The sequence below is a fragment of the Lithobates pipiens genome, unplaced genomic scaffold (genome assembly GCF_037356315.1).
Source record: "Lithobates pipiens isolate NorthernLeopardFrog02 unplaced genomic scaffold, aLitPip1_a1.2 Scaffold_23, whole genome shotgun sequence".
Classification (NCBI taxonomy): Eukaryota; Metazoa; Chordata; class Amphibia; order Anura; family Ranidae; genus Lithobates; species Lithobates pipiens.
Genome location: NW_027507785.1, coordinates 40335135 through 40348029, shown reverse-complemented (window position 1 = coordinate 40348029; position 12895 = coordinate 40335135). Strand labels below are relative to the sequence as shown.

Here is a 12895-nt window from a genome sequence, read left to right as displayed (position 1 = left end):
TACCGCTGAAGGACTGCTGCAGTATAGGGCAGCGGTCAGCAGTGGTGCACGTCAACCCTATCTATTGTGGACCGATAGCGGTCCTTACAGAACAGCAGACTGTACCGCACTCAAGCCTATGTACCGTAGCACCCTATACCAAGTTACCAGTCCTTATAAGAACTTTTGTGGAACAAGCAGGTTGTGTGTTAGTGATTAGCAGACTGTACGTCAGTCCCTATACCAATGAAGGACTGCTGCAGTATAGGGCAGCGGTCAGCAGTAGTGCACGGCAACCCTATGTATTGTGGACCGATAGCGGTCCTTACAGAACAGCAGACTGTAACGCACTCAGGCCTATGTACCGTAGCACCCTATACCAAGTTACCAGTCCTTATAAGAACTTTTGTGGACCAAGCAGGTTGTGTGTTAGTGATTAGCAGACTGTACGTCAGTCCCTATACCAATGAAGGACTGCTGCAGTATAGGGCAGCGGTCAGCAGTAGTGCACGGCAACCCTATGTATTGTGGACCGATAGCGGTCCTTACAGAACAGCAGACTGTAACGCACTCAGGCCTATGTACCGTAGCACCCTATACCAAGTTACCAGTCCTTATAAGAACTTTTGTGGACCAAGCAGGTTGTGTGTTAGTGATTAGCAGACTGTACGTCAGTCCCTATACCAATGAAGGACTGCTGCAGTATAGGGCAGCGGTCAGCAGTAGTGCACGGCAACCCTATGTATTGTGGACCGATAGCGGTCCTTACAGAACAGCAGACTGTACTGCACTCAGGCCTATGTACCGTAGCACCCTATACCAAGTTACCAGTCCTTATAAAAACTTTTGTGGACCAAGCAGGTTGTGTGTTAGTGTTTAGCAGACTGTGCGTCAGTCCCTATACCGCTGAAGGACTGCTGCAGTATAGGGCAGCGGTCAGCAGTAGTGCACGGCAACCCTATGTATTGTGGACCGATAGCGGTCCTTACAGAACAGCAGACTGTAACGCACTCAGGCCTATGTACCGTAGCACCCTATACCAAGTTACCAGTCCTTATAAGAACTTTTGTGGACCAAGCAGGTTGTGTGTTAGTGATTAGCAGACTGTACGTCAGTCCCTATACCAATGAAGGACTGCTGCAGTATAGGGCAGCGGTCAGCAGTAGTGCACGGCAACCCTATGTATTGTGGACCGATAGCGGTCCTTACAGAACAGCAGACTGTAACGCACTCAGGCCTATGTACCGTAGCACCCTATACCAAGTTACCAGTCCTTATAAGAACTTTTGTGGACCAAGCAGGTTGTGTGTTAGTGATTAGCAGACTGTACGTCAGTCCCTATACCAATGAAGGACTGCTGCAGTATAGGGCAGCGGTCAGCAGTAGTGCACGGCAACCCTATGTATTGTGGACCGATAGCGGTCCTTACAGAACAGCAGACTGTAACGCACTCAGGCCTATGTACCGTAGCACCCTATACCAAGTTACCAGTCCTTATAAGAACTTTTGTGGACCAAGCAGGTTGTGTGTTAGTGATTAGCAGACTGTACGTCAGTCCCTATACCAATGAAGGACTGCTGCAGTATAGGGCAGCGGTCAGCAGTAGTGCACGGCAACCCTATGTATTGTGGACCGATAGCGGTCCTTACAGAACAGCAGACTGTACTGCACTCAGGCCTATGTACCGTAGCACCCTATACCAAGTTACCAGTCCTTATAAAAACTTTTGTGGACCAAGCAGGTTGTGTGTTAGTGTTTAGCAGACTGTGCGTCAGTCCCTATACCGCTGAAGGACTGCTGCAGTATAGGGCAGCGGTCAGCAGTAGTGCACGGCAACCCTATGTATTGTGGACCGATAGCGGTCCTTACAGAACAGCAGACTGTAACGCACTCAGGCCTATGTACCGTAGCACCCTATACCAAGTTACCAGTCCTTATAAGAACTTTTGTGGACCAAGCAGGTTGTGTGTTAGTGATTAGCAGACTGTACGTCAGTCCCTATACCAATGAAGGACTGCTGCAGTATAGGGCAGCGGTCAGCAGTAGTGCACGGCAACCCTATGTATTGTGGACCGATAGCGGTCCTTACAGAACAGCAGACTGTAACGCACTCAGGCCTATGTACCGTAGCACCCTATACCAAGTTACCAGTCCTTATAAGAACTTTTGTGGACCAAGCAGGTTGTGTGTTAGTGATTAGCAGACTGTACGTCAGTCCCTATACCAATGAAGGACTGCTGCAGTATAGGGCAGCGGTCAGCAGTAGTGCACGGCAACCCTATGTATTGTGGACCGATAGCGGTCCTTACAGAACAGCAGACTGTAACGCACTCAGGCCTATGTACCGTAGCACCCTATACCAAGTTACCAGTCCTTATAAGAACTTTTGTGGACCAAGCAGGTTGTGTGTTAGTGATTAGCAGACTGTACGTCAGTCCCTATACCAATGAAGGACTGCTGCAGTATAGGGCAGCGGTCAGCAGTAGTGCACGGCAACCCTATGTATTGTGGACCGATAGCGGTCCTTACAGAACAGCAGACTGTACTGCACTCAGGCCTATGTACCGTAGCACCCTATACCAAGTTACCAGTCCTTATAAAAACTTTTGTGGACCAAGCAGGTTGTGTGTTAGTGTTTAGCAGACTGTGCGTCAGTCCCTATACCGCTGAAGGACTGCTGCAGTATAGGGCAGCGGTCAGCAGTAGTGCACGGCAACCCTATGTATTGTGGACCGATAGCGGTCCTTACAGAACAGCAGACTGTAACGCACTCAGGCCTATGTACCGTAGCACCCTATACCAAGTTACCAGTCCTTATAAGAACTTTTGTGGACCAAGCAGGTTGTGTGTTAGTGATTAGCAGACTGTACGTCAGTCCCTATACCAATGAAGGACTGCTGCAGTATAGGGCAGCGGTCAGCAGTAGTGCACGGCAACCCTATGTATTGTGGACCGATAGCGGTCCTTACAGAACAGCAGACTGTACTGCACTCAGGCCTATGTACCGTAGCACCCTATACCAAGTTACCAGTCCTTATAAGAACTTTTGTGGACCAAGCAGGTTGTGTATTAGTGTTTAGCAGACTGTGCGTCAGTCCCTATACCGCTGAAGGACTGCTGCAGTATAGGGCAGCGGTCAGCAGTAGTGCACGGCAACCCTATGTATTGTGGACCGATAGCGGTCCTTACAGAACAGCAGACTGTACCGCACCCAAGCCTATGTACCGTAGCACCCTAGACAGACCAAGTTACCAGTCCTGATAAAGAGCTTTGTGGAACAAGTGAGTTGTGAATGATTAGCAGACTGCAGCAGAAGGGCAGCAGTCAAGTATAATATTCTTTCTATATTTGGAAGAAAGAATATTATACGTGTACAAGCCTATTACCGTACCACTGATACCAGTCCTGAAAAGAACCTTTGTGGAACTAATAGTAACAGCAAGTCTTTAAAATTATCCTCACTGCCTGACACACTGCTTCCTGCCTGTCCCTATACAAATTGGCAAAAAAGAGTAGGCTGGAACGATTAGCTGGAACAGCTCTTTTGTGGACCTGATAGTAACAGCTAATGATGATGATGATGATGATGATGAAGAAAGACTAATCTGGCTGAGCTGTCCCTAAAATAGCAGCATACAGCGCTCTGTCCCTTTATCTAAACTGACAAAAGAAACTCAGGCTGCTGACCTAACACCTATACCAGTCCTGAAAAGAACTTTTGTGTACCAAATAGCTAGCGTTTTCTCTGTCCCTACTCCACACAGGATCCTTTCCCTACAGTGACAGAAGAAAGAATGTAAAATGGCCACCGGATCGGGTGTATTTATAGGTTAGGGGGAATGTCCAAGTGTCCATGAGCTGTCATGTCTCAATTGGTTGTCCTGTAACACATGATAAACGTGTCACGAAAGGTTAAAGTTCTTGTATACATTAAACACGTAAGTCCGCCGGGGCGAACGACGGAAAAAGGCGTTCGAACCCGCGGACGGCGAAAGTCGGAAATTCGCCGCGAAACGACCGCCGGGCGAACCGTTCGGCCATCACTAGTCTGCACTAAGATAAAAGTCTAATTTTAGGCACTCCTGCAATATAAATTTTTGTTTTGGTGACATACGCCATAAGGGTTAAAGACTTCTGAAGCAGAACATCTACAGAAAGGGCCAGTTTACTGTCCTTCAGACTTTAGGGGGGCTGGATTGTGCAAAGTGGGAGAAAAAAAAAGTACCAGTAGTTTAGGCTTTCATGATCAATGGTTGTAAAAAAATTACCAAGTGCATGTGATCAGTAGGGGGAGGAATAGTGTCCCATCATTGGTACCAGTGGGAAGTTTAAGGCCCCATCATAGGCATCAGTTGTAGGTAAAGTATAGTGCCCTGTCATTTGTTTCAGTGGGAGGAATAGTGCCCCATCATTAATATCAGTGGGAGGAATAGTGCCCCATCATTAATATCAGTGGGGGGGAATAGTGCCCCGTCATTGGTATCAGTGGAAGTGGCTTTACTCCATCTATGGTACAAGTGGGGGGTAAAATGCCCCCTCATTGGGATCAATGAGAGGAATAGTGCCCCATCATTGGAATCAGTGGGAGGAATAGTGCCCCATAATTGAAATCAGTGGGAGTAATAGTGCCCTGTTGTTGATATCAGTGGGAGGAATAGTGCCCCATCATTGGTATCAGTGGGAGAATAGTGCCCCATCATTGGTATCAATGGGAGGAATAGTGCCCCATCATTTGTATCAGTGGGAGGTAAAGTGCCATCTCATTAGTATCAGTGGGGGGAATAGTGCCCCGCCATTGGTATCACTGGAAGTAAAAGACCTCCATCAATGGTATTAGTGGGAGGTATAGTGCCCCATAATTGGTATCCGTGGGAGGAATAGTGCCCCATCATTGGTATCAATGGGAGGAATAGTGCCCCATAATTGGTATCAATGGGAGGAATAGTGCCCCATGGTTGATATCAGTTGGAGGAATAGTGTCCTATCATTCGTATCAGTGGGAGGAATAGTGCCTCATCATTGGTATCAATGGGACGAATAGTGCCCCATCATTGGTAGCAATGGGACGAATAGTGCCCCATCGTTGATGTCAGTGGGAGGAATAGTGCCCCATCATTCGTATCAGTGGGAGGAATAGTGGCAGTCACTATTGGTGTCAGTGGTAGCAAGTATGCCCCACTGTTGGTGTCAGTGGGAGGAATAGTGCCCCAGTGTTGTTTTCAGGTGAAGGAATAGTGCTCCATCATTGGTATCATTTGGAGATATAGTGCCTTCTCATTAGTATCAGTGGGGGAATAGTGCCCCGTCATTGGTATCAGTGGAAGTAAAAGAACTCCATCAATGGTATCAGTGAGAGGTATAGTGCCCCATAACTGGTATCAGTGGGAGGTATCAGTGGGAGGTATAGTGCCCCATCATTGGTATCAGTGGGAGGTATAGTGCCCCATATTTGGTATCAGTGGGAGGTATAGTGCCCTATCATTGGTATCAGTGGGAGGTATAGTGCCCCATCATTGGTATCAGTGGGAGGTATAGTGCTCCATAATTGGTATCAGCGGGAGGTATAGTGCCCTATCATTGGTATCAGTGGGAGGTATAGTGCCCCATCATTGGTATCAGTGGGAGGTATAGTGTCCCATAATTGGTATCAGTGGGAGGTATAGTGCTCCATAATTGGTATCAGCGGGAGGTATAGTGTCCCATAATTGGTATCAGTGGGAGGTATAGTGCTCCATAATTGGTATCAGTGGGAGGTATAGTGTCCCATAATTGGTATCAGTGGGAGGTATAGTGCTCCATAATTGGTATCAGCGGGAGGTATAGTGCCCTATCATTGGTATCAGTGGGAGGTATAGTGCCCTGTCATTGGATAGTGGGAGGAATAGTGCCTCATCCTTGGTATCAGTGGGAGATATAGCGCCCCATCATTGGTATCAGTGGGAGGTATAGTGCCTCATCCTTGGTGTCAGTGGTAGCAAATATGCCCCACTGTTGGAGTCAGTGGGAGGAATAGTGCCCCAGTGTTGTTTTCAGTTGGAGATATAGTGCTCCATCATTGGTATCAGTGGGAGGTATAGTGCCCTGTCATTGGAATCAGTGGGAGGAATAGTGCCTCATCCTTGGTGTCAGTGGTAGCAAGTATGCCCCACTGTTGGTGTCAGTGGAGGAATAGTGCCTTGTATCAGGCAGAAGAATAGTGCCCCAAGGTCCGCATAACGACTAGCAAAGAGCTGCATGCCGCCCACAGATCCCAGTTTGGAAACTATTGTTCTAAAGGGAGGCTGACACTGCATTTTTTTTATCAGAACACAAAAAGTATCCAGCTGAATATAATAAATCCACTGGCTGATCAAAAAAAAAGTCATTAATGGCCATTTTTACTCTTTAATGTGCCCTATAAAAGTGTGTAGAAATGAAAATGAATTAATAGAGAAGTTCTCCGGAGATCCTCTATGTCGATGGTGGTATTGCTCCTAAATAGAGAAGGAAAATAAAAAAATAGACGTTCCCCCTGCCGCAGTCTGTGCTACCCTAATTGCTGCTGATACATGCCCACTACAATTTGTCAGCACATGGGCTTTATAGGCGAATGTGGGGAGGTCCGGTTACCAGAGCCTAAAATTAGCCAGCCGTCTAAGTGGCTGCTTATCTGTAAGTAAATATTTTCATGTCATGTGGTGAATACAATTTGTAGAGCCGGTGTGCAGATGTGAGTTGGCTTACAAACGTACAATTTTTCCATCTTCGCCGAGCCAAGGCCCTGATCATCTAAGCAGATGTGCTGCACATGAAATAACAAAGTCCTGTGGTTTTTAAAGTTGGGGGGGGGGGGGGGGGGGCGACAGTCATGAGCCACAAAAAATGATGGTGCAAATTTATCCTTTTAGGATGGGCTTGTAAAGTAAACGGCAAAAAAGTAAAACCAAAAGATTAGGCTTTTTATTCTGAATGTTGGGTATCCAAAATGACATGCCCACCACGCTTGTTAATCACTGAGCTGCTGTAAGGAATACAATGTAAGAAAAAATGAAACACAAGTCACCGATAAGTGTCTGATGCAAATTCCGGCCAATAGTATGAGAGGACGGGGGTAACAACTTTTGTGTCGGGGAATGGGCTCTGTTCATTCTGTAGTTAGCTTTGCTATTGCTACATTCCATTGCAGAAAAAAAAAAAGTTAAAATATATAATAAAAAGTCCAAAAAGAAAGGATGTGAGATTGATACTCTTGCTTTGAATTTTGTGTGCCCATGTTGGACATCCACACTTTATTTCTCAAGTTCACAAGTTTACCTGTCCCGCTTCCTTTCTTTTTGGATTTATATTCAGTACATGGGAGCCTGCCCAATGGATTAAGTTACATTTTTACAATATTTTCTAATATTTCATAGCTTATCTTTAATCATTGTCTCGTTTAATGCAGGATTGAAAAGACTTCAAAAGAGGTACCAGAATTGGAACCTATCAATCTCGAAAACTCCTTCCAGGAGCTGAGAATGGTGAGACAACAGACATGGCCTTGTGGCGGGACATGCCATGCCAGGGAGATCCTACAAAGTCTAAACATTTACAGACAATGTGGAATTTTTACAGATGTGGTTCTCCAAATAGAAGACCAGACATTTCCCTGCCATCGAGGCATACTGTCAGCCAACAGTTCTTATTTCAGAGCCATGTTTGGAGGAAGCCTCAAGGAGCGAAATCTCAGTGTTATCAACATTCAGAAAATATCAGCAAGAATTATGGGCTTCTTGTTGGACTTCATGTATGGTGGGAACCCAATGATACAAGAAGACAATGTGGAAGACCTTTTGCAGGCCTCAGATCTCCTCCACATCTCAAATTTAAAAGATGAGTGTGTCAAATTTTTGGACAGCCAACTGGACCCTTCTAACTGTGTTGGCATAATGAAGTTTGCTGACTTGTTCTCAATCACTTCTCTCTCTGAGAAAAGCAAAAAACTGGTGCTGGAAGGTTTCGAGGAGGTCTCCTGTCACGAGGAGTTCTTGCAGCTGACCAAAGAGGAATTGATTGAGTACTTGTCCAACGAGGACCTGGTGGTGAGCAAAGAGGAAATTGTCTTCGAAGCTGTCATGAGGTGGGTCAAAGAAAATAAAACCATCGGAACTAAAGCTTTGAAGGATCTTCTGGAACATGTGAGACTGCCATTGCTGGATCCTGCTTATTTCATGGAGAAGGTGGAAAGAGATAAGACCATCCAGGGCTGTCCAGAATGCTTTTCTTTGTTGCACGAGGCTCGGATGTTTCATATCCTTGGGAATCCAGTCAACTCATTCAGAGCAAGGCCAAGAAGGTACAGAAATATAGAACTTTGCTTTTTGCCATTTTTTTCAACCTGTCTTCAGGTTACCTTAACCCAAACGAGGCTCTGTTGATCAAACAAGCAGGACAAAACTCTGGATAGCCGCACACTGAAAAAAGACTTGAAATCCCATCTTTAATTGAAACAACGTGGTTCAAATCAAAACAAAATCAAAAGATCCACAGCATAAGGAATAACAGGGTTCCTGAAAACGGACGCGTTTCGCAACGCTTACTCATAGCTATGAGTAAGCACTGATTTTGGTGCAAAACGCGTCAGTTTTCCTGCACCCTGTTATTCCTTTTGCTGTGGATCTTTTGATTTTGTTTTGATGTGACCCACGTTGTTTCAATTAAAGATGGGATTTCAAGTCTTTTTCCAGTGTGCGGCTATCCAGAGTTTTGTCCTGCTTGTTTTCTCAGTGTGTGTGTAATGATCAGCACCTGGGGCTCATCAATAGGAGACAGAGCTTTAATCCTCGAGGATTACTTTGGAGCGGTGGTTCATGCTTTGTATCGAGGCTCTGTTTATGTAAATGTTTTTGAGGCTCCCTCAACATTATTGTCACTTCCACTTACAGGGAGCCCTAAAATGCTCTAAGGTAACTGGACTTTCACCACCAGCTCTGTATTATGAAGGTGATAGCTGGCACTAACTTTACCTAAAAGCACTGCTGGTTACAAGGATATACATACATACCACTGCATGTGCTGCAGAGGAGCGCTGTGCTTCGGAATCAGAGCTCCTGTGGTTTTAGTAGCTTGTGCTTAGTCTAATGGTATTGCTGAACAGATTGCACAAAACTACAATTATCCTTTGGTAACTCTGACCATTGCTGGCCAGTATGGATGAGTGATTTCACTGTGAAATCACCAAGAATAAACTTTCAATTGTTCAGATTGCAAAATTTGCACCAAAAAAAAAAAAACTATATATTTTAATTTTATTTAGAAGATGTTTTTCTTGGGAAGGTAGTGGTGGAAGTTGTATTTTCATTTCCTTTTTTGTGCATTCGCTTGTTACTTTTTTTTGCAATAAAAAACAAAGACTATTGAGGCTAATAAGGAACACAAACATATATACGTAGCTAAGAGAAGCTTATGTAAACCCCAGAAGCCACTGAAGCCCATTTTACACCTAAAACTCACCAAAAACCATATTCATTTCTCATTCCCCATTGACTTCAGTGCATTTCAGCAAATGATAAAATGTTGCTGAAATGTATTAATTTTCACCAAAATCATAGGGGAAATGAAAAAGCTCAATTTTGCTCATCCCTAGTGTTTAGTCAATGAACAATGTGCAAATAATAAAGGAGCAATATAAGTTTACTGTTTCTTTCTTGCAGATTTGCAGACTTGTCGGAAGCCATCGTCATTATTGGCGGTTGTGATAAAAAGGGACTTTTAAAATTACCTTTTACTGAATGTTACTATCCAAGGAGCGGGCAGTGGAAACTTCTTGCCAGCATGCCAGGATATACCAAGTCTGAATTTGCTGCCTGTACATTAAAGAATAATATATACATCTCAGGTAAGTGCTTGTTCTCATTTTTCATATGCAAAATTTTGAATTTCCCATCATATAGGTCACTAATCTCAGCAGGGACACAGACAGCAATAATACGCTATCAGGGGCCGTAACCCTTCTTCATCATAGGTGTAGAATAAGAAAAAAAATGTTGTTCCAAATCATGTGATCTCCATCATTGTCCTTCTTCAGGTGGACATATTAACAGCAGTGATGTTTGGATGTTTAACACTCAGCTCAATGCATGGATCAGAATTGCCTCGTTAGCAAAGGGACGATGGAGGCACAAAATGGCCATTCTGAATGGAGAGGTAGGTCATTTTTTAATTTTTTTTTTTTTTAGAAAATAAGATCTCCACCATGCAGGGAGGAAGCATAAGTCATTGACTATGATAACCTTACCTCCCCCATTCACCAGAGACATGGACTACTAACAATTAGCAAATATAGCATTGCTATTTCCTTGAAATCTCTGCGAGGGCCTATTCATACTTAAAGTGTTACTAAACCCAGGACCCTGCATTCACTATATCTGGTCTCCCACAGTACACAGAACATGGAAATGCAAAAAAGTATTCATACCCCTTGAAATTTTCCACATTGTTATGTTACAACCAAAAACTTACATTTATTTTATTGGGATTTTATGTGATAGACTAACACAAAGTACACATAATTATGAAGTGGAAGGAAAATTCTATTTTTCACAAATAAATATGTGAAAATTTAGGGGTACATTTGTATTCAGCCCCCCGGAGAACCACCTTTTTCTTCAATTACAGCTGCAAGTCTTTTTGAGGATGTCTCCACCAGCTTTGCACATCTAGATGGTGACATTTTTGCCCATTCTTCTTTGCAAAATAGCTCAAGTTCTGTCAGATTGGATGGAGAGTGTCTGTGAACAGCAATTTTCATGTATTGCCACAGTTTCTCAATTGGATTTAGGTCTAGACTTTGAATGGGGCATTCTAACACAGGAATATTCTTTGATCTAAACCATTCCATTGTAGCTCCGGATGTATGTTTAGGGTCGTTGTCCTGCTGGAAAGTGATTGAACCTTCGACCCGGTCTCAAGCCTTTTGCAGACTCAAACAGGTTTTCTTTTAAGATTTCCCTGTATTTGGCTCCATCCATCTTCCCATCAACTCTGACCAGCTTCCCTGTCCCTGCTGAAGAAAAGCACCCCAACAACATGATGCTGTTACCACCATGTCTCACGGTGGGGATGGTGTGTTCAGTGTGATGTGCAGTGATAGTTTTCCACCACACATAGTGTTTTGCTTTTAGGCCAGAAAGTTAAATTTTGGTGTCATCTGACCAGAGCACCTTCTTCCACATGTTTGCTGTGTCCCCCACATGACTTCTCACAAACTACAAATGAGACTTTTTATGGCTTTCTTTCAACAATGGCTTTCTTCTTGCCACTCTTCCATAAAGGGCAGATTTGTGGAGAGCACAACTAATAGTTGTCCTGTGGACAGATTCTCCCACCTGAGCTGTGGATCTCTGCAGCTCCTCCAGAGTTACCATGGGCCTCTTGGCAGCTTCTCTGATGAATGCTCTCCTTGCCCGGCCTGTCGGTTTCGGTGGACGGCCATGTCTTGGTAGGTCTGCAGTAGTACCATACTCTTTCTATGGTCTGAACAGTGCTTCGTGAGATGTTCAAAGCTTGAGATATTTTTAATAACTTAACCACTTCTGCCCCCAGAAGGATTTACCCCCTTCCTGACCAAGCCCTTTTTTCCGATACGGCACTGCGTCGTTTTAACTGACAATTGCGCAGTTGTTGTACCCAAACAAAATTGACGTAATTTTTTCCCCACAAATAGAGCTTTCTTTTGGTGGTATTTGATCACCTCTGCGTTTTTAAGTTTTTGTGCTATAAACAAAAAAAAGCGTAAATTTTGAAAAAAAAGGCAATATTTTTAACTTTTTGCTATAATAAATATCCCAAAAAAATATAAAAACAACAAATGTATTCCTCAATATGTATTCTTCTACATATTTTTGGTAAAAAACAAAAACACAATAAGCGTATATTGATTGTTTTGCGCAAAAGTTATTGCGTTTACAAAATAGGGGATAGATTTATGGCATTTTTATTATAATTTTTTTTATTAGTAATGGCAGCGATCTGCTTTTTTTTAATTATGACTGCGACATTGCGGTGGGCAGATCGGACATGTTTGACACTATTTTGGGGACCAATGACATTTATACAGCGATCAGTGCTTTAAAAATGCCCTGATTACTGTGTAAATTACACGCAGGTGGACGCTATTTACTTATTAGGTGACTTCTGAAGGCAATTGGTTCCACTAGATTTTAGTTAGTTCAGAGTAAAGGGGGCTGAATACAAACGCATGCCACACTTTTCAGCTATTTATTTGTAAAAAAAAAATTGAAAACCATTTACCCTTTTTCCTTCCACTTCACAATTATGTGCAACTTTGTGTTGGTCTATAACATAAAATCCCTATAAAATACATTTACAATTTTATTTGTAACATGACAAAATGTGGAAAATTTCAAGGGGTAGGAATGCTTTTTCAAGGCACTGTATAAACAGATTTTACTGTTGTGGGTTTAGTAACACTTTAAGCGTTCTTTTGCAATGTGTTTACGCACATCATGGCACATGGTTAACGTGCCATAGCAGATAAAAAAATGTACTTAACCTCTTGCCGCCCACGTAATGTGTATGTGCGGCACAAAAGATTGTGGGCTTGCAGTTGCAGTGCACCCCTATTGATCTCAATGGAGGCATTTGACAGGATGTGCTATCTGTCAAACTCTGCACCCCAAGTTGTTGCAATTTGGGTGCAGAGTTTCGATGCCAGGGCAAGCAGGAAGGAGTTAAAAACTCAGTGTACCACAAGGCATGGTATATGGAAGTATTTGGCTTGCAGTTGCAGGGCACCCCTATTGAACTCAATGGAAACATTTGACAGGATGTGCTATCTGTCAAACTCTGCACCCTAAGTTGTTGCAATTTGGGTGGGCGGCCAGGGGTTTAGATGCCAGTTTTTACTGCCCGCTCATCTCTGAAAGTGCCCTTACAG

The 12895-nt window shown here is 43.7% G+C and overlaps 1 protein-coding gene across 1 annotated transcript in view; it reads left to right on the top strand.

The window, feature by feature from the left end:
- LOC143927395 (kelch-like protein 35) overlaps positions 1-12895 on the top strand; it is a 36243-nt gene that overhangs the window by 17759 nt on the left and 5589 nt on the right. Inside the window, exons 2-4 of the mRNA XM_077451447.1 lie at positions 7403-8293; positions 9651-9835; positions 10025-10143. Of these exons, the coding sequence (XP_077307573.1) occupies positions 7403-8293; positions 9651-9835; positions 10025-10143 (1195 nt within the window). The remainder of the gene's footprint in view (positions 1-7402; positions 8294-9650; positions 9836-10024; positions 10144-12895) is intronic.